The sequence below is a fragment of the Podarcis raffonei genome, chromosome 5 (assembly GCF_027172205.1).
Source record: "Podarcis raffonei isolate rPodRaf1 chromosome 5, rPodRaf1.pri, whole genome shotgun sequence".
Taxonomy (NCBI): Eukaryota; Metazoa; Chordata; class Lepidosauria; order Squamata; family Lacertidae; genus Podarcis; species Podarcis raffonei.
This window is the reverse complement of record NC_070606.1, coordinates 58,701,764-58,727,766: the sequence shown is the minus strand read 5'-3', so window position 1 is coordinate 58,727,766 and position 26,003 is coordinate 58,701,764. Positions and strand designations below refer to the sequence as shown.

Sequence of the window (26,003 nt, the reverse complement as noted above, 5' to 3'; positions counted from 1 at the left end):
TTTCCAAAGGAATAAACATTTCCTCACTGACTGAGACAGGGGTGTTAGTTTCCCTTTGGTTCCATCAAACTACAGCAACGTGGAAGGCAGGAATATTTGTACAGAACAGCTTTTGTACCTAAAGGCCAGTCAGATTTTTGGTTTTTAAAGAAAACTGTACAGCTTTAAGCCAGGGTGTATTAAAAGCCACTATTCACACTCCCTTGCTTGGACATGAATGGCCTATTAAACCTACAACATATCTGTTTTAGTTAACTTCTGGGTGGGGAGGGGACCAGGAGAGAAACAAAATGTACTTAAATGCAGGGCTCCCCCCCTCCCTTGGGCTGAATGCCTTTCATCCAATAAGACATTCAAAGCAGTGACCCAGCAAATGGATTGAAAAAGCAATCTTCCGTCTGAGTGCCACATTATCCTTCCTATTCAGTATTCTCCGAGAGAGATCTCAATCAGCTGGGTGCGTGTGTAAGAGACAGCGCAGCCCATTGCTGGGTTAATTAAACATTTGACTTTAACACCCTCCCATCATTAAGCAAATAAAAACAGATAATTCAAACCACACTTCATACATAAGGTACACAACAGACGTCAAAAATTTAGAGAGGCCCAGGCCCTCAGGGGAGTTCCACTGGGGAGATAATCAGTTTAAATCTTAGCTGGTTTATCAATTATTCTATTGATTAAAGTGGACTGATTATGCAAGACTCTGCTTTGCCACATGGGATAAACGTCAGAGCAAGACAAACTCGGAAGGCTCAAAACAGTTTTGGAAAGCCAAGAGACCAATATGAGTTCATTACAACTCACTTCAGGCACACAGATGAGAAAACTGATTTTGCTTTGTTTATTTTAGGGTGACAGAAGCATTTCTGATCAGAACTCTGTGTGGTTATCTCAACTGAAGCTTTACAAAAATGCATGTAATGGAATTTAGGCATCTTTTTCCACACATTCAAATAGAAAACTAATCCTGGAATACATTTAATAGATGCTGGTTCAATAATGAAAGATACAGAATTTCTTGTGCCCAAACAAGCACTTAAGTATCGTACAGCACTCATATGTACCTTCCGGTCATTGGGATTTTGAGTCAAAAATTCACACGCATTATAATTTGGAAGCGGGGAAAACCTGAGCTTTAAAGCTGATCAGATTTTAGTAATGAAGTGACATCATAAAGTAGTTGGGGGCAAGAGCAAGGCAAAAAGGAGGGCTATATAGTCACTGCATTGCAGTCCAGGAAAAAAAGCAGGAAATGAGGTTCTAGTCACACCACCATTTTTCTGAGGCCCAAGGGGAGGGTTGAGGGGAATTAAATTTACAAAATCTGGAGAAAGGAACAAAAAATAAACCAGAAACTGTGTGTCTTTCAATGTACAAATTCCAATCAGAGGAGAAATAATCTTTGTATATGGACATGGACACACTGGTTCAAGATGGCTAGTTTTGTCTACAATTAGTATGACCATTACAAAGTGATGACACTTTCTGTTTAAAAACAGTGTGATTGCTATAACAACATGGTTAAACAGTTTGACAAAATATTCATTTAATGTGGTCTGTTAATTCCTTTTCAGAACTTCTCCATGGCCAGATGTTTCTTTCATTTGGGCAAGGCCATATTGAGGTCTACAGTCTATTTCTACAGATAAACACATATAGACCTTCCTCTCTGTTTTTAACAATATAGATGACTTTCACTTTCTATTTTATTTTGCATCCTATTTGCTAAATGGTTAGGTAATGCACTTAGGTACCTGAAGAGTGCAGAATTCCTTCTCTAACACTAGGTATATTTGTAATTATTGTTTGAGTTTCTTTTAAAAAAAACCTTAAAGAATGTATAATTTTAAATGAAGTGAAAGATATCATGTGCTACCTAAATTAGGCATAACTCATTTCATGTTCTTATTTGCAACATGCTTTACTACTGTGTGAGATATACTTCAATCTCACCCATTCCTAAAATGTTAATAGCTTCAACGTTACCAGAAATTTTACATCTTGATTCCGAAAGCTTTATTTTAAGCTAAATAATTCCTTGAAGACTAACACTTCAGCAAGAGGATATCTAGCAGATCACCCAACCCCCAAATGAAGCTTCAATGTGAAAACCTTGGCTGAGTCAGCCTCATTCTTTTCAGGCTTCTTCGTGTCTTTTTTTCTTATTCTACCATTTCTGAATTTAAAACTCTTAGGAATAGTAAGCTTTGTTGAATAAGCATTTGGTGCACATTTTGCTATTGTAAATCAATTCATCAGCCCAGATTAAATTTAAGAAATCTATAATCTCAGGAAATCTCCATCTTCCCCCTTGGAATCCAATGCTGAAAAGCACTGAACAGATGCAAGTGCAGTTCATTTCTATAGGGATGCGTCAGCTGATCATCTTGAATTGCCATGTGCAGAAACAAATGTACAGGAAAGAAGTTAAATTAGCCAGCTGCAGCCAAAATGACAAAATTGTGCAGGACTGAAAAAATAAAGAAATTTGGTGTGGCATAAGCACTCGTAGACCACAGCCTACTTCAAATGCAGGAAGTTTCCTGGCCACAGAGAGTATCTGATGAAGTGCAACATGAGCCTTTGTAGACTCCAATCAATGACATCAGATGAGCACAGTAGACAGGAAACTTCCTGCATAGAAAGTAGGCTGCAGTTTACAAAAAGCTGCCACAATAAAGGATAACCTTCTAAATGTCTTGGTTAGGGTATGTCAGGCACATGAGACCCCCCACCTTGCAAAGGAGATCTGTTTCAGTACATGGATGGGGCATTGCCTTGGACTCCATGGTGGAAGAAAGGCAGTATAAATCTAAGAAAATAAGGTGCTCAGGGGGCCTTTTGAAATGGCTGATACTGGGTTCAGAAGCGTCTGACACTGTTTACTTGCTAACCTTGTAACAAATTATATGTGAATGTTGTCACTGAACTTATAAAAAAGAAAGGAGTGTGGTTGAGGACAGAGACAGATAGACACGCTGGCTGGTGGTTCCTTTTTTCGTTCCTGTTAGAAGGTACTCAATGTCCACAAGACTAAATATAATTTATTCTAATGTATGAAATATGTGGTTGTAAGCATCTGGTTGGATACTGTTAGAACAGTATGATGGACTATATGGGCCACTGGCATGATTTAGAAAGCTGTTCTTATGTGCTGGTGCTGTCAAACACCACTCCATTGTTGTTGCTGTTGTTTGGACATGTCCAAAACTAGAACATCGGAACTCGGTCTTGATGGAAATTAGAGCTATCACTGGATGCAAATGACCAAAGACCCTTCAGGCAGCAGTAGATGGCATCATTTGTGGGGCTGCGCCGTTCACCTCCTTCTTGCGGAGTCGCTGCAGCATACCGGAATGGAAAAAGGGAGGCGTGCAGCAGCAGCAGCAGCAAGGTCAGTATAGTGCAAACACGCCAGCAGGACTATTGTGTTTGCACCATCATGCACTTGTTGTCACACCCCTCATCCTTTCTGTCCTCATAAGCTGCAGCAACTCAACGGGATGGAGGTCAGGTGCAGTGCTGCAGTCCCACCACACCTTTAGGTATATTGTTTAGATGCCACACCGCAAGAAGATGTTGAGATGACAACCCATCTATTAACTGCAGCCTAGATGACCATATGTCAGAATGGAAGCTCCAGCTCCAATAGAGGCATTGGTAACAAGAATCTGGAATACTCTTTAATTATTGTTTTGAATTTTGAGTCACTCATTTATAAATGCTTAATTACCATGATGAAATTTAAGAATGAAGTATTTAGAACAACTGCGAATGTAAATTAGATTAATGTTTTTAATATGGAATAAGAGAGACTGGAAATTATCCTATACAAAGGAAATTATTATGTAAATTGAAGTAGCTGCAATTTATACTAGAGCTATGATGCCTAACGGATTGAGAATTATTATGTAAAAAAACAAGCAAAAAACCACCCTGGAATTTTATGAAATTTTATTTAGGTATGTTATCAGTAGAATAAAGTCAAGATATCTAAGGCTAACAATGGTTTCCATCTTACCTAGCACCTTGCATTTTCAACTGTAGTTCCTATACAGAGCAGCTCACAGGCAGATCAATATTTACTAAGCCACTCTACTATTCAACGTGATCTTAAAAGATACCCTGGTCTTCCATCCCCCAAATTACTCTTGCCAGAGCAACTAATTATACTGTACTCCATTGTACAAAGCAACCACTAGCTGCACTTTTGCCATTAGACCCAATACATGACTGAGTTTCATCTTGGAGGTGTATAGGACTAGCTGGAAACCTAGAGGAAAAGGTGTGACAATGGCAACACACAAACCCGAGCTTGTGCTTCCTCACTGTAGAGAACAGGGTACACATGCAAGCTGCCCTGGAATTACATGCAAATCCAATTATACATTTAAGGTCCCTGTCCCCCTGCTGCTTCAGATCTCCAATCTCTTGCAAAGCCAACTTAAAAAACCCCCCACAACAACTTACATTAACATGCTGTATTTTACCCTCGCCACCAGAAATACTAAGGGTGCTATTTGTAATTGTATTCTTTTAAGAGGTTTGTTCTCTGCAGCTGTTTTCTGCTTGCAGTGTATTTTGTGTAATCAGCACATCATCATAAATACATTGGCTGTTCCCCTGAGGGGAGCTGTCAGTGTTTAATTTACAGAACAACCTGGCCAATGTGAATTCTAACGCTACAGCACTAAGGCAAGGAGTTACCACACTCAGGGGAAAAAAACAGGTTTCTATGAATTTTTATATCAAGAGCTGGTCCCAGGACAATTTAGGTTCAGAAATAGATTATTTTAAAAAAGCTTTTTGCACAGTGTATGAAATGGATTCTTTACCACTTACAACTTAACTCTCCCCTACAGGCATTAAGGGGACTTGGACTTTCTGTAGAAAATACACGTTTCGGTAAATGCCAACCGGCAGGAGGCAGTGAGGCTTCCTTAAAAAAATAATGTTTCCCTGAAATTAATGAATGATACCCATGCCAAATACTATTCCGCTAAATGATGGAGTAATAAGGTGCTTCAACTTTACAACTCATGTTTTACCTGTAGGTTCCACAAAATTAAGATTGTATTCTTGAAGGGTAGCACTATAAATATACATTTCAGATACCCTCCTTTTAAAAACTGTTTCATGCTATTTATTTGGGATTGGCAAATTAACATTTCAGCTTAGTGACACACAGGTTTTTCAGAGATTTCTCTTCCACAAAACCCTATGCAAATAGAAACCTGGAAACTGTGTTTGTTGATGCACCATTTGAAGCGGGGGGGGGGGGGGGAGAGAGACGTATGCACCTAAACCTAAAGCAACGTTTGGACGTTGAAAATTAATCCAACAGAAATTTATTTAAAGCAAATTTGGGGAAGAAATCCCATACATTTAAAACTGTGGCTAGTGTCTAAGAATCTACACCCAAGCGAGTGTGTACAGGGCCTAGTTCTCACTAAATTGGTAAGCTTATGCCTAGACTGTACCATACTAAAATTGCCTCCACATAGCAAAATAGGTGTTAGGAGAAGGATTCTAGCCCGACCTTTTCCCTGACATGCTTGTGTTCAGTGTGAATGGACGGGGGATAGAAGACTGTATAAAGTAGCATGATTCAGTCATGTGAGGCCCACACTTGCAGTCTGCAGTGGTACGACGTCTGAAAGAACAAGGCCTAGTAGTAACTGCAGCCCAAGGCATACTTTATAAGAAAAAAGTACTACTGAACTCAGTTGAATTTACTGTATTTTAAATGTTTAGGGCTGGGTTGAAAAGGAAACCATCGAAAGTCTGAGTCATTCTGATTCTAGATCATCCCACAGAATGAATCACCCATTAAAGTTCTACTTGAATGAATATCTCAGCAAAGCTCAATTCACAAAAGTTTGGAACTGCAACTTCAGATTTTCATTTACCAACTTAGTGGTAAACACAGAACGGTTGTAGATTTACAATGCTTTATACTTACATTGTCCATAATTATGACGTAAAACTTGTAGAAATGAAGCTTTACCATTGCAAAGCCTCTATTAGATCCATTGAAAGATTATTTTGCAAGAACCATTAATCCAAGAAATAGCATTGTGGGAATTAGCAGAATTTCCCATTTCACACTGCAATTACTCAATTATCTTAAGTAAATCTATAAATATATTTAGCTATTTTTGCATCAAAACCAACAGCTTTGAAGACACAGTCCATTAATAAGACAAGTGTGACTATATTTATAGGCTGAAAGGCTCAGGAAAGTATACTGTGAAGGGGTTCACAGACACCTAGATCTCATCTGCAAGAAGAAAGCTACAGTTTACCCACATTTATCTGTACTTGTTTGGAATGAGGCATGATGTCAGTTCTATATGGAACACTAAATCTGTAACCAACCATGACTTAAAAGGAAGGACAATTAAGCGTTATCAAAACTTTCAATTTGTGGTAAATTTAAATTTTTTAATCAGTTGTTGTTTCATCAAAGATATAAGGAAAAGATACTCTTGCAATTACAAGCAATGTCTTTAGCAAACACGTTAACAGAATCCTCTGGCACTGGCTTTACTAGCAGGAGTAAATTTCTGCGTTTAACAGGAGTTTTCCATGTAGCACATGCCAAATCCATTTTCCTCTATGAAACATAAAGGAACTGAGAGCATTTAAGGTGATAAATATTTGCAAGAATAGGGTAGTCTACAATCTAAGGAAGGACATGCGGTGCAGCTACGTTTTAAAGGCAACGGCTTTTTAAAACAAAAAACTGGTGTAATCACTAAAGCCCACTCTCATTACGGAAACGTGAAGTTCAAAAAAACTTGTGCTGGAATCATTGGAGCATCAATTCTGCTACTCCTTCCTCATGTTAAAAGGACAAAGTGCTCGCTCTTTCTAGTAGTTGCACAGTACCACCAATGACCATTAGGTAGCAGCACAGTACGCATGATCTCTCCACATGCATCTCCCTCCATTCTTTTCCTGCACAGCTTTGCTTTTGCTCATTTCTCTCTCTCTCTCTCTCTCTCTCTCTCTCTCTCTCTCTCTCTCTCTCTCTCTCACACACACACACACACACACACACACACACACACACACTATAGCTGGTTCTAATTCAATTAGCACAGTCTGCAACTCCAGAAAAAGAGTAATTCAATTAGTGCATTGTGGGGCTCTGCAATACCTCTAAGCAGATGTTCACCAATCCTCGGGAACTCGGAGCTAGCTTTAAGAGTACCTGTACCCCATCCGGTTGGCACTACATATGTCATTTGTCAGAATAGCTTTCTGACTTCTAACAAGGAAAGAAGGAAAATCCACTCTTGTGGACACAGGAGGTTTCCTTTGAAACATGATCAAGGTCCCCTACTAGCAAGCCCTTTGAATTCAGCATCTCAGGAAGAACAATGCATATTATACAAGGCTGGCAATTCATGAAGGGTTGAAACGGGGGTTATTCTATTGGAGAAGCCATCTGTATATTATTGGCTCTTTGTAATTGGTGCCAATGCTTGTGTGGTGTGGAGGATTTCCCTAAGAACAAGGCCGATTTTACCATTACATTTAATGCAAAATTTGTAACATTAGGGTTGAATTCAACCAGGTCCTACTCAGCACAGATCCAATGACCCAAATTTAGTCAAGTCCATTAACTACTATGGGTCTTCTTTGAGTATGTGTTGAATACCACCCTAATGTTGAAGTGATAAACATGTGAGAAGTGATCAGGAACATGCTAGTTGGAGGGTGGGGCAGAGGTAAAAAACTGTGAGCAAAATTTTACATTTTAGAAAAGACACACCTTACAACGTTGATAATATAGTGCATGGCTGGTCACTTTGATAATCTCCTGATGTTTTGGAATAAAACTCCCATCAGCCCCAGCCAGCATAGTCAACGGTCAGGGTTTGTGTTTTTCAACATCACACAATCCCGAAACAATTACGTTCCTCTCCTTCTTCCAAACAGCAGCTTATCTATCTTGGAATACACTACCTTGGCAAAACTGAATACTATAGAAGATACCCTCACAATGGAACAACATATAATGTGGAACTCTTGGTTGTGAGCCACGTACAGAGGGATGTGGGTGGCGCTGTGGGTTAAACCATAGGAGCCTAGGGCTTGCCGATCGGAAGGTTGGCGGTTCAAATCCCCGCCACGGGGTGAGCTCCCATTGCTTGGTCCCTGCTCCTGCCAACCTAACAGTTCGGAAGCACGTCAACGTGCAAGTAGATAAATAGGTACTGCTCCGGTGGGAAGGTGAACGGCGTTTCCGTGCGCTGCTCTGGTTGGCCCGAAGCGGCTTAGTCATGCTAGCCACATGACCTGGAAGCTGTACGCCGGCTCCCTCGGCCAGTAAAGTGAGATGAGCGCCGCAACCCCAGAGTCTTCCGCGACTTGACCTAATGGTCAGGGGTCCCTTTACCTTTTATACAGATAGTAGTCAAGGTCAGGGAAGTAGCAGCAGAGATCAGTAGCTTCTGTACAACTTTTTGCATCTTCAGTTTTTGACACAAACACAGATGCTATAGTAGGTGCACTTTATTCAGCTTTTCTTGCAACATATAACAAGTTATGCCAACAGATACTGCAGGGATTCTTGCACTTGTCCTAGCTTGGCAAGAGTGAGGACTGAACAGGAAGGAAGGAAGGAAGGCAGGAATCCCACCCACCCCACTAGAAGTGCTAGATAATCACTTGCTTGCAGTGTACCTTTCACATGTGTCATGTCTGCCTAGAGAATTTCAGAGAGGGTAAAAGTAAAGGGTATAAACTCCCCCCCCCTTTTATTATTCTTTAAATAGCACAGCACACACATCTCAACTATACATTCCCTCAGGCAATGTATTCATTCATTTTGCTCTATAAACTCCTGTACAGCTAATCTTTAGCCACCATGGATATGTTTAGGTACGAATATCAAACTGCTGATTTCGTTTCATTTCTGTCCTTCACAGTTACTACTTTCAGTTCTGTCAGGGAGGGAGAGGAGTTTGTGGGGGGAGGAAGAAAAAAGAGAATCTCCCAGCCTGAAGAGTGTCCCTTTCAAACTAGGACCATTGCTTAAAACTGAGTGTCACAGACTATGGCAGTTCAATATTTCATAGCCAATACAAGGAATGAACACCACCACTGCAACTTTAAATCTTGGTAAATCCCCTATGTCAGCCTCTCCCTCTCATTGAAATGCCAGAGGGAGCAGCAATCAGAGAGGAGATGTTCAACGTGATAGAGGTCAGGACACCAGTGGATCAACGTACCAGAAACACGACCTTGTTTATTTTTTTCTCCAGTATTATTGTTTACAGGGTGCTTTGTTCATGTACCTTGTGGTTCTTAGCTAAAAGATGAAATTACAGCCCAGGATGGAGCGCTCAGGCACACATCCAATTTGTGTTTCCATCTCAGAAAACAAAAAGCTTTGGAGGCCCTCGGGCTGCCATTCAAACTTGGAGAGGCTGACATTTTTAACAGCATGAACCAGAGACTGGCAGAGGGAATGATCGAATGCATTTCTAACTTGTCAATCAAAGATCTCACCTCTGCTGTCTTGTAAACAGTTGGGAGCCACCTAAGTACATTCATAAATGGGGGACAAGCTAGCCACCAGCTAGGGGGCTGAAGCCATGGGCTTTTGCTGCCAGCCCTCAAAATTAAGATTTGGTTTTATAATCTCACTGTAAATATCCTGCAGGTATTTTACTAGAACCATTGGAGCAGAACCAGAGTTGGAAATACTCTATGGATTTCAATCCACTGTGTTTCTCCTAGGTCAATGGATCTTCTGACTATGGAGTCATCTTGCTTCCAATTATGGGCAGAAAGCATTCTGTTTATCACAACGGGTCACTAAAGAATTTCTTCAAAAGATGCTTCACTACTATTGGAGCCTTAGAACATGGGGCTTTTTTTAGAATCAGGTGGCATTTAATTTTACGGAATAAAATGAACAAACAACCATATGCCTGTTTAGTCTGTGATACACCATGCCAACAAGGATTTGTTGAATATAAATATGCACAGGAAAAAGTACAATAGCCATAATCACAAAGGAATATTCTACAAATTCAGAAGAAAATATAAAATATGAAATATAATTTAGTACTGGACTCTTATAATTCTGCTTTGCCACTTTCATAGTATCCACTATCAGTTGGCAGGATGAAACCTCCCTCACCTAAAAGCCTGTTCAAAGTGCAAGAGCCCTGCTGGATCAGAACAATGGCCCAACTGGCCAAGCATCCTCTTCTCAGAGTGGTCAACAAGATAGAGCAATGATTCTGAAAGCATAGACTGTAATCAACCTTTGCAATGAGGAAAGTCTTCAGCATAGCTTCTCAGCATAGCAGAAACTGTGGATTTCACTTCCCCTTTGGGGATTTGAAGCAACAGGTGGAGCTCAAGCAAAGTCATCTGACAGCTGTGTTTCTAGCTCTGTTGTTTTTGCTACAGTTTAGAATCTCTCTGACCTTCCAAACTGGACAGTTATTTCTTATTGCCTGGTGCATATAAGCAGATTTCCCCTTTTAACCAGAATATACTCCTGTTGCAAATAATGCATATACATCTAGCTTGTCACAGTCATCTCTGGAAATTAAAACACACATATAATTTTGGCAGGAACAGAACAAGCAACCCAACAGGAAAAATGTGTTATTAGTTTTAGCAGACAAGCAATATACTCAACATGCTACCAAATCCCTTACCTCTGAATTCTAGTTTGGGGAAAGTATAACCTGAATTCTTTCAAACTGTACATATCAAGAAAGAAATGTACTGAGGAAATTTAAATTTGGCCTCCATTTCTGAAAATGAAAAAGGATACACCCTCCTCTTCCTATTCCCTACAGCTTTGCCAGATGTCCGGAATACTGAGAGGGTGCATTCGGAGTCCATCAATGCCAAGTATTGGCTCAACTAGGAGAGCCGCTGCAGAATGATCTAAGATGCGTCAGCACTATTTTCACATCACTCAAGGCAAGAAGCCAGATTTAAAATTAAGTCAAATCACAAGTTCTTGGCCACAAACCTACGGACTCATCCAGCTGACTGTCACAATGATTCATGAGCCTTAGGAGCATGCTGGAGCAGCTATTCCATAAGGTTCCCCCAGGTGCTGGTACTCTGCACTGCTATTTCTACAGAATATTTATTGTTCTGAAGCAACAAACCATGCCTATTTTTCTTGTGAGTCTACATATAGTCACTTAGGTCCTCACAACTGGCTAAGATCAGCTTCCAGGATAGCCTCCTTATACCGATCCTTAAATAGTCACCATGGTACTATTTATTTCACGCATACCTCTAATTCAGTGGTTTCAAAGGCGTGAGCTGGGATTATGAAGAGTGGACCAGGATTAGTATCATTTTGTAATATTAATTAAATGCCAAGTCTGGTGTAACTGAAAAAGTTTGAGATAAATTAAAAATATGGGCTTAGTCAAAACAGGTCCAGTGTTAATGCTGTGTAGAATGTTATAGAATTCCTAATAGTGTCAAAGCCCAATAAACAGGACATAAATGTGATCAGCCTAGAAATTCTCTGTTCTTGTCTATGAGAATAACAATAAACCATTTTTTTCTTCTGAGTAACAATCTGCCTGTGAGGGCTCTTTGCGTGATCTGGGTGTCCATCTCTCTGTAACCATGAATACTGACCCCCTAAAAGGAATGAATTGGGTGTCTGTAACCCTACTTCAAGGACAACTGCCAACACTCCTATAAATTCTGAAAGATATTTTGCACAACAGTTTTATATGTAGGCCCCCATGACTCAGCATGAGGTACACAGGACCTTTTCAGTTGTGATGAGCGTAAAGAAATATCCCCCTGAGAGATGGCTGCTTAACTCCCATCTCTGCTTTTCTTTTGACCAACAATGAAAATTTTGCAGTTCCACTGCCCCTTTGGCATTTGTATCTGCTGATCTGAAACTGTATTTTAATGATCTGTTTAAAGTATTGCTAGATAGGAAAGCAGGATGTAAATTCTTTGAAAATATAAGTCAGCAAGAAACCTGCTGAAGGATTTTTTTGTTTTGGTGTTATGGATTGGAATTGATGGTTGGAATCAAAGACAATTCTCATGGATTCTTCTTATTTTAAATGGCATAATTGCTCTCATCCTCTAATGGATATGATAATGTCTGAAAGAACAAGCCTGAATTTCCTGAATAGCAGAACAACTTGGCCACCTATAGAACTAGTCCAGGTAAATGAAACCTAGATCTCTTTTTGAAAGAAAGAAAACTGGTTTTGTGAACCTGGGGGTGGGGACTAGTGAGGAAGCCCCTGAGCTTCAGTTCCAAGAAACAGAAAAAACACCCCCCATAAGTACTTAATGTAGGTGGGAAGAAGCAAAAATTAAAAGTCCAAAGTTTGCTGTTCTGCTTCTATTCCTGCCCCCCAGCCTTACTTTCTTCTATAGCATCACCACTTTTCATGCAGCTAAATGGAAAAAGTACGTGCACATGACAGCAGCAATAGGCCAGAGACTCAACTGGCTTAAATACAAGGCACCAACTGTCAGTGTATTCCTATCCATATTTAATAATCAAATACATACCACCTCCACCACCCCCTAAATGTAGAGTAGTAAAATTAAGGCATCAACTGTAGTACATCCAGATCAAAGTGAGCAGTAAGAACCAAATCTTGCATTTTGGGCCAAGCATTCTTACTAGAGCTGAGCAAAAAGTTTCCAAGTCTATCTGTATCTGACATTGCTGCGTTAGCGGTCAACTGTGGTTCTATACAAGATGTGGATGGCATTTATTAGTCTGGACAACATAAAGGAAACAACTATGAAGCAAATACTACCACTATTACTACTACTACTAATGGAAAAGTTAATGAAAGCAAGCAAAAGCACAAGCAGGAGACACACCCAGAGAGAGAGAGAGAGAGAGTGAGAGAGTACCTGGAAAGCTGTGAGTGCGCCAGTCCCTGGGTTATAGAGGCATCGCAGCGAGGGCATGCTGTCCGCCAGGTTGGAGCAACCCAGCCACAGAGACCGGGGCATAGAGCACTGCAGAGAAAGGACAACTATGAGATGGGACTGTATGAAACAGGATGGCACAGATTACAGGAACTTCTGGGGCTGACGTTTTCAGAAGAGTTATAGCTGACCGTACGAGATTGGAGTAGCTTCCACATATCCACACATTACCAACCTGAATATTCCCTTTAGAGAAAAGCAGGAAGGGAGGGTGGGAAGGCATAGGAAACACAACACACATGTCATGCTTAAGATCACGTCAGCTCAATTAAGTATCTTGAAGTCATGTTACATCATAGGTCACAAGAATGTCCTATTGTAAGGTAGTCAATGCTTTTAGTGGATTTTTAAGCAATTAATTAACTGATTAAAACAAGTTTTACTTTAGCTAATGTAGGCATTAATCATGCCAGTCCCATAGCCATGGTGTACTACTTGCTCTCAATTGTACAAATTTGTCCTTCTCTTCCCCACCAGGTCTTAATCACAGCTAGTCACCATCATGTCTACAACTACCGTATTTACTTGAATCTACTGCACACCTTTTTTTGGCCAAATTACATTGCAAAAATTAAGGTGTGCATTAGATTTGATGACACGTTTACATTAACCAGCAAATACTTTTTTGGTTTCAAGGTTCTGAAAATTGAGGTGCGCGTTAGATTCGATGGAGCATTAGACTCTAGTAAATACAGTAGGTTAACTATAGCTAACACTAAGGTTTGCTCCAAACCAGGGTTTAAAACTGACTGAAATCATGAGCAGCACTGAATAAAGTTAAGGTTTGTGAAGACATTACTGGAGACAGGCAGCAGAGGAAGGATGAGATTACTAGTTCACCTGCAAAGGCTCCTCTAACTCTATGGTTCTACAAATGTAAGGAAGGGAGCATATACCGTAATTTTCTGTGTAAAAGACTAAGTTTTCCCCCTAAAAAATAATGTCCAAAATTTGGGGGCATCTTATACACGGATAGATCTCCACCCCCCTTTTCTTAAATCAGAATCCCCCAAAATAGGAGGCGTCTTATACATGGGGGGGGGTGTCTTATACATGGAAAAATACGGTATATTCCATTGCCTGCTCCAGCTTCCTTAACCACAGCCAAGGGATGGGTAGCATTATGTGTGTACTAGCTCAATATGTCAACTTAGTTAATATTTTACATGGTATTTAATGAAGGTAATAGTTCCTGTTAACCAAATGCCACAGGTAATTTACTCTTTGGAAAAGTGCCTCAAAGATATTGCCTGTATAAAGAGATTCACGCAGATGTCATCTGCCCTCAGCACGCTGCATCCTTTTCTAACAATTATAGATATATCCATTCATTACACCAATTAATCAATTAATATTTTTTTGCCCTGCTCTAAGCATAAGGGCTGCAGTTCACCTGCTGTCTTTTCCCATGCAGAGTCACTACTCAGCATGGGGTGAATAATTCTGCCATGTAAGCAGAATGAAGGGTGGAAACGTCACACTGCATACAAAGGGAAAGGGGGGGAATTGAATGAATTAGTAAGGAGATTGCAAGGAACCTGCAGCAGTCATATGGTTCAGCTGGCCTTGCTTAGATATTTTTTAGCAAGAAGATTTTTCATCTTTCTATGTAAACTAAAAGATGTGCAAGACCACTAGAAGGGGGGAAATTTTCTATTTTCAAAGTTACATCTAGTTTTCAATAAACTGCACTGGTTAAGTGAAAAGTAAAACTTTGGAAATGACACACATTTTTAGCACGGAATGGATTTTAATATGAGAACCCTCCAACATTTATTGGCCAAGCTGCTGACCCATATATGGAAGGATAGGACCATGAGAGATTAATGACTTGAGATTTTGCCTATGAATCGTCATCTGAGCTGTATTTTTTTTATTTTTAAAAAGATATCAAAGGGAGTGGGAAAGAAACAGGTCCACAGCTGTCTCTGGTCTATCCCAGCTGTCTTCTGCTCTGGAAGCCTTCCTAGATTCAGGTCTTCCTCCCACCCTCCAACCTTGCCAGCCTAATGGTTACAGGTCATTTAAAAGGTGTCAACTGCTACCTGAAAATGCCTTAGAATAGGCCAGGAGAACCTGCCGACCTCCAAATATTGTTCGACTCCAACTCCCATCAGCCCCGGTGAGCATGGCCAGTGATCAAGTATGAGGGGAGTTGGAAGCCCAACAGGACCTTGAAAGCCACATATTCCTCACCCCTACCTTAAAGCAAGTAGAAAACACACATTTAAGTCAAGATTCCAAACAAACATAATTAGTTTGGAAATTGTTGTAACTACATCAGAAATGGGTGCAGAAAAATAAACAAATTCAAGGCCCATGATCTGCAGCACTGTGGAAAAACAGAGTTATTAGATAAATCACCATTTTTAGACAAGTGCTTTTTATGTCAACCAGAATTGCACTTTGCCCAGAATTGCACTTTGCAAACAAAGTGTTTGCAGAATGAAAAAGATTGGAGAGGGTGGATAAATATGCTGGTAGTACGGGGTCCAGCAGGCACGTCCAGCAGGTAGATAGTGATCTACTGGTACATCACTGGACATCTGTGGTAGATCACTGGCTCCCCCCAAAGAAGCTCAACAAGTTTGGCTCCCCCCCCAAAAAAGTTGAACATTTAAATTGCCTTGCACCCCCCAAAAAGGAGCTTTCATCCTCCCTAAAAAGCTCAACAACTTTGACCTGAACCCCTCAAAAGGGGCTAGATCCCTGGCAGTCTTTAACTGTGAGTAGATCACAGGCTCTCAGGAGTTGGCCACTGGAGTACAGGATTGGGAATTCCCTATGGCTTATTATTACTGAGTGTCATCTATTTACATTTGCTTTATTGAGAATGAGAGGACAGGTCCCTACCCCAAGGGGCATACAGTCTCACAATTGACACAAGGGAGGCAACAGATGAAGAGTAAGGAAATGGAGGGAAAGATGAACAAGGAAGAAATGTGCGATTACACACACACACTTTGGATTTGTTTCAGTAGGCTATTGGCAACAAAGAATCTTGTAGTACCTTAAAGGGTAACAGATTTATTACTGCATATGCTTTTGTAGACCAGAGGCCACATGATCAAATGTATTATGTGTTCTCTTTAGCTTGCCTGTGGGTGTACAGAGGAAAATTGTAAGCTGTGGGGGTCAAATGGCAATGAATTTCAGAAAAAAGCACTGTGACAAGTCGGTTAAGTAGGGTATTAAGACTAAAGAATTGTCCCAAAAGCTTCACAGAAGAGGTAAGTTTAAAGGAGGGATCTGAAGGAAGAAATTGGGGGCAGGGATCCTCATGTAAGTTCTCTGGTGGCAGTTCCCAGTACTAGGGGCAGGAAGGAGAAAAGGAGTTGCTTCAGGAAGCAAGAAGGTTGTAACTTGAAGAGTCAAGGGTTTAGATGGATACAGAAGGATAAAAGCACAGAGAAATTCAAGGCAAAGCCACGGCAAGTTTTAAGGTAAGAACAAGAAGCTTGTGCAAAAAGCAGGCAGGATGTTTTTTAGGATTTAAGGAGTGGTGAGATATGTGAATAATTTTTGCAGTAGATGGATATTGGTGGATTAAGGTGACCAGAGAGGAGGAGATTTCACTAATCAAGGCAAGAGATGATCAGTGTGGAGCAGGATTTTTGCTATGAGGACAAAGAAGGAAGGCCATACTTTGTTTGTAAAGAAAGAAACCACATGATCTGACTGAATCTTTGGGATCGTCAGGCTCTCTAGTATTTCTGCTCACATTTTCTGCAATCTGTGTATTGATATTACTGGTGACTCGGTGCCAATTCTCAAATTGAAGTTTAAGCCACAAAACTCTTAAAAATATTGATAGCTGACAGGCCTTGTGACCTGGAGTGGATTGTGAAATACAGTGGTACCTCGGGTTACAAACACTTCAGGTTACAGACTCTGCTAACCTAGAAGTAGTACCTTAGGTTAAGAACTTTACCTCAGGATGAGAACAGAAATTGCAGCATGGCAGCAGCGGGAGGCCCCCTTAGCTAAAGTGGTACCGCAGGTTTAGAATGGACCTCCGGAACGAATTAAGTTCGTAACCAGAGGTACCACTGTACATAGTTGATGGGTAGTTCAGATTTCCCTCATCACCAAGAAATTTATTTGAGATAACTCCATGCTAGAAATTACCCTGTTTTTTGGATGGACAGGCTTGGTCTTCCCGTTTGACCTAATTTTTTAAACAAGGTGCAAAGTAAGGTTACAAGCTTTATAGCATGTATTTTTCCCTCTGATAAGTGAGATTAACTTCCAGGTAAATGTTCACAGAATTGCAGCCTAAGTAGATTAATTGATAATTAATGATTAAAATTTGGCCTACTTGATTGGTTGAGACAAAGAAAATGTAGGGCCTGGTATCATGCAAGCTGATTGCAAAGTGCAAATGCAATTCTGGGCTGCATCAATAGGAGTATAGCATCTAGATCAAGGGAAGTAATAGTGCCACTGTATTCTGCTCTGGTCAGACCTCACCTGGAGTACTGTGTCCAGTTCTGGGCACCACAGTTCAAGAAGGACACTGACAAACTGGAACGTGTCCAGAGGAGGGCAACCAAAATGGTCAAAGACCTGGAAACGATGCCTTATGAGGAACGGCTAAGGGAGCTGGGCATGTTTAGCCTGGAGAAGAGGAGGTTAAGGGGTGATATGATAGCCATGTTCAAATATATAAAAGGATGTCACATAGAGGAGGGAGAAAGGTTGTTTTCTGCTGCTCCAGAGAAGCGGACACGGAGCAATGGATCCAAACTACAAGAAAGAAGATTCCACCTAAACATTAGGAAGAACTTCCTGACAGTAAGAGCTGTTCGACAGTGGAATTTGCTGCCAAGGAGTGTGGTGGAGTCTCCTTCTTTGGAGGTCTTTAAGCAGAGGCTTGACAACCATATGTCAGGGGTTGCACTCGATGGCCCTTGTGGTCTCTTCCAACTCTCTGATTCTATGATTCTGTGTTCTTGAGAATGGAGGCAGTTTTCCTCTCTTGCATTTTAAGAGTCAACCTAAAGTAACAGAACTTTCTTGAGTCACCTGGAGTTATCTGCTTTGCAAACTCCTCACTTTGGTACACGTACTCTCTGCTTGTAACACACTGTGCTCTATAAGATAAGAATGGGTGAGTGAATGGACTGTGTCTTGTGTCTCAAATGCAGGGGGAGAGCCAATGCTGTTTTAGTTTCTTTCCATGCTAAAGCTTCAGAATATGCACTTGTTCAAATATTCTTCATGACACTGTCCTTAGACACATGCCACATACAACCTGTGTTTGCCATTGCATATACATAAAATGGGGAGCTGTGGCCTATTCAGCTTCATTGCACATTTATCTATATAAATACATACAATGGGTGTGTACAAATGTTTTTACATGAGCATACAAAATGTGGCACAGCCCTTAAAGGAAACTGAATTCTGCTCATCCTGTAAGATACCCAAAGTTTGTATGAAGGAAATCAGTATCACTACATGGAAATAATTACACAAGAATCCTGAAAGTTAAAGATATATACATATACATATAGCATATATTGGGTAACACTGTTTCTTCCATCAACTAATTCATAGTCTTAGGTTTGATGCAGTGATTCATAATTTTTGTCATATACATAACAAAATTCATATTTACTTCAAGAGGTATGGCTTTTTCTTTTTCTTCAAAGGAGGCAACATTTATTATGTTTTAAAAGACCAATCAGCAAATGGAAAACGTCATTCCTGTTCTTGCCTTCCACCCAAAGAAAGCACAGACTTTAAATTGCTAGTGGTGTCTGAAAGAAGCTTATTCACAAACTCAAACAAAAGGCCTCAGGTGTTTCAACAGAAACACAATGTGTGTAAATCAGAGGAGTGACCTAACAGGACACCTTCATTTACTGCCTCAGTGCTAAGAAAGCTCAATAGGCACTTCTCAGAACTCCTGGTCAAGCTGTGTACTTCAAAAACTCACTACTGCACTGACAGCTCCACAAACAAGGGCCACATTGTTTATCACCGAAATAGTGATTGACAGTATCTCCTGCTTGCACCCATGTCAACTACAGAGTAAAAAAACCCAAAGCAAACCAAAACCCAAAAGAAATAATGCAAACCACAGTGTGTACAGAGTTGCTCATCAGGGAAGATAATGGAATCAGTGTTTCTATCCTACTGCCCTACCCCAAATTGTTATCACAATTTGATCTAAATTATGTTGTAGTCTCCCTCAGCACCTTTTAGACCTGGTCCCCACACCTGGTCTAAATGGTGCTGAGGAAGACATTGTGCCCTCCAGATGTTGACAAGCTACAACTTCCATCAGCCCCAGCAAGCATGGTCAATTGCCAGAGATTATGGGACCTGTAGTTCAGCAACATCTGGAGGGCCATGCGTTACCCACACCTGAGACCCAAAGAGGAATCAACCTCTAGAACAGGGTGGTCCAACCTCTCAGACCAGGGGCCATACACTGAATTAAATTTCAATATCGTACAGTTTGCAATATAGTTAATATTATTTAACATACACAATTAACATATATACTTGTATATATATAATTAAATACCAATGTGTGAAATTCGCCAGGCACCAGGTGAAGATGCAACAAAGTGAAGATGCTTTAACTCCCTCCGTCATGTTACCTGTTAAACTGGAAGATGGCTGTTTGCAGCTGGGAGTCTGCTCTGACGTTGTAGGCTCCCTGCAAATGTTAGAACCCTACCAGTGAGAGATGGTTGCCCTCCAACTCACAGAGGACAACTGGAATGCAACTGATGGGACATGGCAAACATCCCTGCCCTCATTTCCTCTGCTACAATTAATATCATGTGGCAGAATGAAACCCAATAGGCCTCTTGTTGTCTTCTGCAACAAGTGAGGGAATGAATACATAATTTTCACAAAACAACCATTTCTTTTTGAATCTTTTTTATTTATTTAAGCAAGAACATATACTTCAACAACATAAAAGAATACATAAGAATAATGAAACAAAAAATACAATGCACTACAATTACATTAAAATTAAAACATCCACACCCAAAAAAATGCAAACTGGGTTGTTTCATTCACAATCCCTGGGAAAAATAATTATTATCCTTGGTGTTGTGGGATAGTAATTTTTCTGAAAAGATTTGATAGATAAATATCAAGATGTCCTCCAGGTCTTACAATATTGTCACTTACAGCTGCAAAGACACTTAGAATTCAGTATAGTAGCATATTTCACAAGAGCCGTTTGAACATTGTTAGCATTATTAATGTACATAAAATAAATTCTTGCCACACATTTGAAAATGAATCTTTTTTTGTTTGTCCACTAGCATATCTTAATTTTGAGTTAATTTTTCAGCAATAGCTATGGAACAGATTTGACTATAACATAAATCCTGATTAAACCTTCTTGTGGTAACAATCCTGGGGGCTAACAACAAATATAGAATCAATTATTCGTCCAAACCATCTTCACTTGGGCTCATGCCATATGCCCAGTAATGCTAACAAAGGGATTGGTATCAATTCCTCTTTTGTTATTAAATTAATTTCTGGGAACACCATCTCCACAAAATTGCTATGGCCAACATTCCCAACCTAAGTGGAAATACTTACCTTTTTGTTTTTAACAACACAAGCATTTTGGGGACAGACTGGGGTTATTATGTGATAAAATCATTGATTTATAGTGCCACTAAATATTATTTTAAGAGCCTCTTTAGTTTGTTCTGGAGTATTTTTTCTATCAGCTTCTTCTTGTGCAATACACTATTATGCAGACTTCTTGTGCTCCTTTAAGGAACACAATCTACATCTTCCATGAAGGAGCACTTTTCACTCTATTTTATTTTCTAAGCAAAGGCTCCTACATGGAACGGGTTCCAATTTCAGAATTTCCAGAAAGTCAGTGAAGTTACTGTTGCAGCAAAAAAACAAAAGTCATGTAGCATCTTATAGTCTAGCAAACAAAACTGTTGGTCTTTTAAGGTGCCACATGGCTGTTGGTTTTATAATTCGCACTGTACTTTCACTATAACAGGCTAGCATATATATGGATGATATTAGCATTCTCCACCCACACGTCATTTCTATTTCAACCATGTTTGAATTCCAAGGACAACTTCTCTCAGTCACTACAAGACATTAAATACAGTTTTACTTGAACTCCAACTATGTGCAAATTGAAGTTAGTGATGTTCACTCATATCTCTACCAGTAAAGAATGCCCCCTACTTTCCCCAACTTTTCCAAAGTGCCTGAACTAAACAGCAATTGTCATCTTAAATTTATTTTGTCACTGCACTGCTCAATTTCCTAATCAAAGAGTACTGCCAAAATTAATTTGGAGTTCAGACTACCCATCCAAACTCCTATAACACTACAACTTGACCTTGTATTCTTCTGCATTCTCTCTGTCATGGGATAGATAAAACACGACAGGGCTTTTCCTTGTCTGACAAAATTACCCTGCCAGGCTTAGCTTATCAAATTAGTAATTATTTTGGCTCCTTTCAACATGACTCTTCTATCAGCCAAGACATTTAAAAATATTATTAAGTAAATTCCACTGAGGTATGAGTTGCATCCCTTGTGTGTGAAGCTTCACGGGGAAAGGGAAAAGCAAAACTTTGAAGAGCATCTTGTTGTATAATTATAAACTATCATCCAAACCTCAGTTGCATAGAGACCACAACTTTATGCATTTAAGAATGTGGTCCTTTACAGTCTTGCCTCAAAGTAAAACTGCAATCCTAAGCACACTTACCAGGGAGTGAGTCCCATGGAACACAGTTAGATGTAGAATCATAGGCTGGATTCAACTGAGTTCCACTAGTGCAAGCCAGCACTAGGTCTTCTGCTAGCACTATACAGGCCCTTTTGCTCTTCACTCACCCTCACCCCCAAATTGGGCTGGGGGAACCTCCAGAACAGCAAGCCGGGAGAGGGGGACTGTTCTTTCTGGAAAGCTAAAAAGATTGCACTGATGGAATCATCTCTTTAGCACTACACTGAATTCCTCCCATATGAATTGGAACAGAACATCTAGGAACAAAATGACTACAGCATCCCAAATAGATGGCAATCCAGCCTCTGCTTAAAAGCCTCCAACAAAAGGAGAGTCCAGCACCAAGGCAGCCTATTCCACTGTTGAACAGCTCACACCATCAGAAATTTTTCCTAGTCTTCGGTCAAAAATCGTCTTTCTTGCAATTTGTACCTGTTGGTCCAGATTCCACCCACTGGATCAATTTGGGAGTGGGGGGAGTACCATAATCTACGTAAGAGAGTCCTTCAAATATCTAATGAGGCTCTCTTTTCATCTCTTAATAATCTTTTCTTCAGACGAACCCAATTCCTTTCATTTTTCTTCACAGGACTTCGTTTCCAGACTGTTTGTTACCTATGTTACTCTCCTCTGTACACGTTTCAGTTTGTCAAGTTTCAGTTTGTCAAGTTGCTTCCCAAACTGCAGTATCCAGAAAATGAGAGTTTATTCTAGGTGAGGTCTGACCAAACAAAAATAGTTTTTACTTCTCAAGGACTGGACACTATACTTCTATTGTATAGTGTATACTTCTATTGTATATTGTACAGATGCAGCCTAAAACTCCCTTGCCTTTTCAGCTTTCAACCTGAATTGCTGGCTCATATTTAGCTTACGGTCTCCTAAAATCTCTAGATCATTTTCACATGTACTGCCATCAAACCAGATGTCATCCATGCTGTACTTGTGCCTAATTTTGCCTACTTAAATGCAGAACTTTACATTTAACTGTTGAAATTCATGTTTGTCTTTGCCCAATTCTCCATTCTGTCAAGTTCATCTTGAATTCTACTTCTGACAAGTGAGATAAGCTACCCTTCCAATTTTTTGTCATCTGCAAATTTGATGAACAGTCCTCACTATTCCTTTGTCCAAGTCATTAATGAAGATGTTGAGCAACAGTGGACCAGGGCAGAATTCTGCAGCACTCCACATATTACTTCTCTCCAAGCTACTGAGGAGCCAGCGATGAGCATTCATTGAGTATGCTCCGTCAGTCAACAATAAATCCCTCTAATGGTAGCATTGTTTATCCCACATTTTACCAGCTTGCCAACAAGAATACTGTAGAGGATACTGTCAAAATCCTTGCTGAAATCAAGATATTCTATGTCTACAACATTCCTTTCATCTACCCAACTAGTAGCTCTATCAACAAAACAAGAAAATAAGGTTAGTCTGGCATGACTTGCTCTTGAGAAACCCATCCTGGTTCTTTGTAAGCGCAGCATTCTTTTCTAAACGCTCACAGACTGACCACTTAATGAACTGTTTTAGACCATTCTGTGTAAACATGTACAGGATTATGCTGTTATTGAATGGGACTTTCTTTTGGGTAGTCATGCATAGGATTAAGTCCCAATGACAAATGGGAAAATCACAGGCTGAACTGCAGGCACAACCCCAGAGTGTTGTAAAGTAAGATTTTTAAAAATGTGCTACTTGGAACTATTGTAACAAGGAAAGCAAAGCAATAGCTAGGTCAAGTCAGCTTTACACAAAAGAATTTAAGAAGCATGAGGAAGATCTATTCCATTTTTTAAAGAAAAAAATCCTAAAATGGAAGTCAACAGTGCTAAATTTACAGCTTCGGAACAGGATAAAAATAGTAGCCAGTTTTTGGTGAATGGCAGAGCAAATCCTCAATCTATAAAAAACAAAAAGGGGAGTAATTTATTCATTGCTATTAAGTATCCATTAACCTTGAATGCAGAGGTGGAAAAAATACTTCAAACACTTCAGTATCACCAGAATGAACCCATTAGGTACCTGGGTGACAAGGTACTTCTGATTTTCCTATTTTAATCAATGTTAATTATTTTCTACAGAAGCACAAAATCAAAATGTTTATCAGCAGAATTAACGGAAGTAATCTTATAAAATCTAACCAAGTTGGAAAAATCCACTGTGGTGCCTAAAAGTGGGAAATAATTCTTCAGTCCTCCAGAAAGTTGTATCTAGAAATCTAACAGTCAGATTAGGATTTTCAGAAGCAAACATCTAAAATTATATACAGTACATCTAAAGACATTTAAGAACCTTGGCAACCAAGGCAAGTAGAGCACAGACAAGGGAAATAGGATCTGGTGCAGAATTTAAATGCAAAGCTTTCAGAATGGAACTACCGTAATCAACTGATAGTTAAAAAGCTCTCAAAGTGTTTATGAGGGAACCCATAGAATTGTGGCACCCCACTTTCCCCCTTGTCCTTACAGAGAAATTACACCCTCACTTTGGCTCTTTATGCTACAAGTATCACCCAAACAAGCTGTGTATACTCTGTAACACCTCTGTGATGCAATAGGGGTCCTTCTCTTGATCACCTTTTAACTCTTTACTAGCTTAAAAAACACAGAATATTAGGATATAGCATAATCTCAAAAATGCTGTATGTTGGTGGGGATTACAGAAGAAAAAAGCAAGAACAATTAAAGGGCTCAACTGGATGATGCTAAACAGGAAAAAAGAGTAAGTATTCCTATCTAGTCTTTTTACAAAGAAATCCTTTTTATTCTATACTGGTCTCTGTGGTAACAACAGGGTGCCTATATTATTGTTATAACTGCCTTTCCCTTTATAGAAGGACAAAGGTTAATTGCTTTTCTGGAGGTCACCCGGCAAGCCAACATCAGAGTCAAGAACAAGACCCAAACTTCCTTATTCCGACACATTATTTAACCATTTCGTTACCACTCCCTTTCGCACCAGTGCAAAAAGCTTTAGGTTCCATTCAGATTCTTGAATCCAGTGAGATTTACTTGGTCACTTAACCCCCATATGCCACAAGAAGTAACTAAGAGATTCAGGTAATTCAGTGTGGCTTTAACCCATCCTTTAGGAATATGATTGTTTATGTAAGCTGCTTTGAGAACAAAAAACAATAAGAACAATAACTACATCAAGCAGCAGCATCTACTGTTTCGCAACCATTTCATACCATAAAGTATTGTGTGTGCGAACAGGTATCTTCATCAGCCTCTGGAAAATGGCAAGGAATTCCAGAGGGGATACCACTTAGAAAAGGATCTGCTCTTGTAGCCACCTAAATTAGAATGCATTTTTTAAATTTAGGAACTAGATCTCTTTTTTTATTACTTCTGGAATCTAGTCCATTCATGATTTTAAAACTGTCAACATGTTGAATTCTGCTCAGAAACTGGAAGCCAGGTCAGTTCTTTGAGTCCTCCTATTATGTTCTCCCCCTACCCAGTTCTTAATACCCTGGCCACCACATTCTGTACCAGGTGAACTTTCTGAATAAGTAAAAAATAGCCCACAAGAATTGCATTACACTAGCCCAATCTAACACCCACACCCCAGGATCAACTGCCAAGCCAGACAGAGCTGGTAAAAGGTATTCCTAGCAACAGATGCCACCATAAAGTCAAGAAGGAATGCTTTGTCCAGATCTCCTGACTGCTGATCCACTCTTCAGAGGGGTGCTACCTGGTCCACAACAGGTCAATCACCTATCCCCCACATCAACAGAACCATCCGTATCAGCATCTCCAACTCAACTGGTCTGAACTTCAGTTTATTTGCTATCATCCAATCCATCAGGATCACTGGGATTGAAGGAAAAGAAATAAAGCTGGACACTACAACATGGCATTACAACATGGCATTACAACATGGCAAGCAACCTCCCCCTGTGATTTTACATAGTTGTTATACACTGTATAATAAACAGCATAAGATGGATACCCCACAATATCTCTCTTCATATCACCTTCTGGAACAAGTTAACGATTGTAACACAGTGCTGCTGACCCCCAGTCCTGACAAGTAGTCCAGAAGGATATCCAGTCAACAGTATCAAAGACTGCTATGAGGTCCAGAAGAATCAAGGTCAAAATCCATTAGCTAGCAAACATCCGCCAAGGTGACCTTGGCAGTCCAAGTCTCTCTATGGGTCCTGAAGCTAGACAAATTCTAGCAAGCTTGATGATCAACTGTGAACGTCCTGCATACTTCTGGCATGTTTGAGGCCACCACCCAGGAATAAGCTTGTTAA

At 40.0% G+C, this 26,003-nt stretch overlaps 1 protein-coding gene across 8 annotated transcripts in view; it reads right to left on the bottom strand.

Moving 5' to 3' along the window:
• Positions 1-26,003, bottom strand: part of BTRC (beta-transducin repeat containing E3 ubiquitin protein ligase) — a 115,740-nt gene that overhangs the window by 72,454 nt on the left and 17,283 nt on the right. For 3 of the 8 annotated variants that reach the window (XM_053389413.1, XM_053389411.1, XM_053389412.1), the window contains one exon: positions 12,904-13,011. The exons of the other annotated variants lie outside the window; for them this stretch is intronic. In XM_053389413.1, the coding sequence (XP_053245388.1) occupies positions 12,904-13,011 (108 nt within the window). The remainder of the gene's footprint in view (positions 1-12,903; positions 13,012-26,003) is intronic. 8 annotated transcript variants of the gene reach the window in all.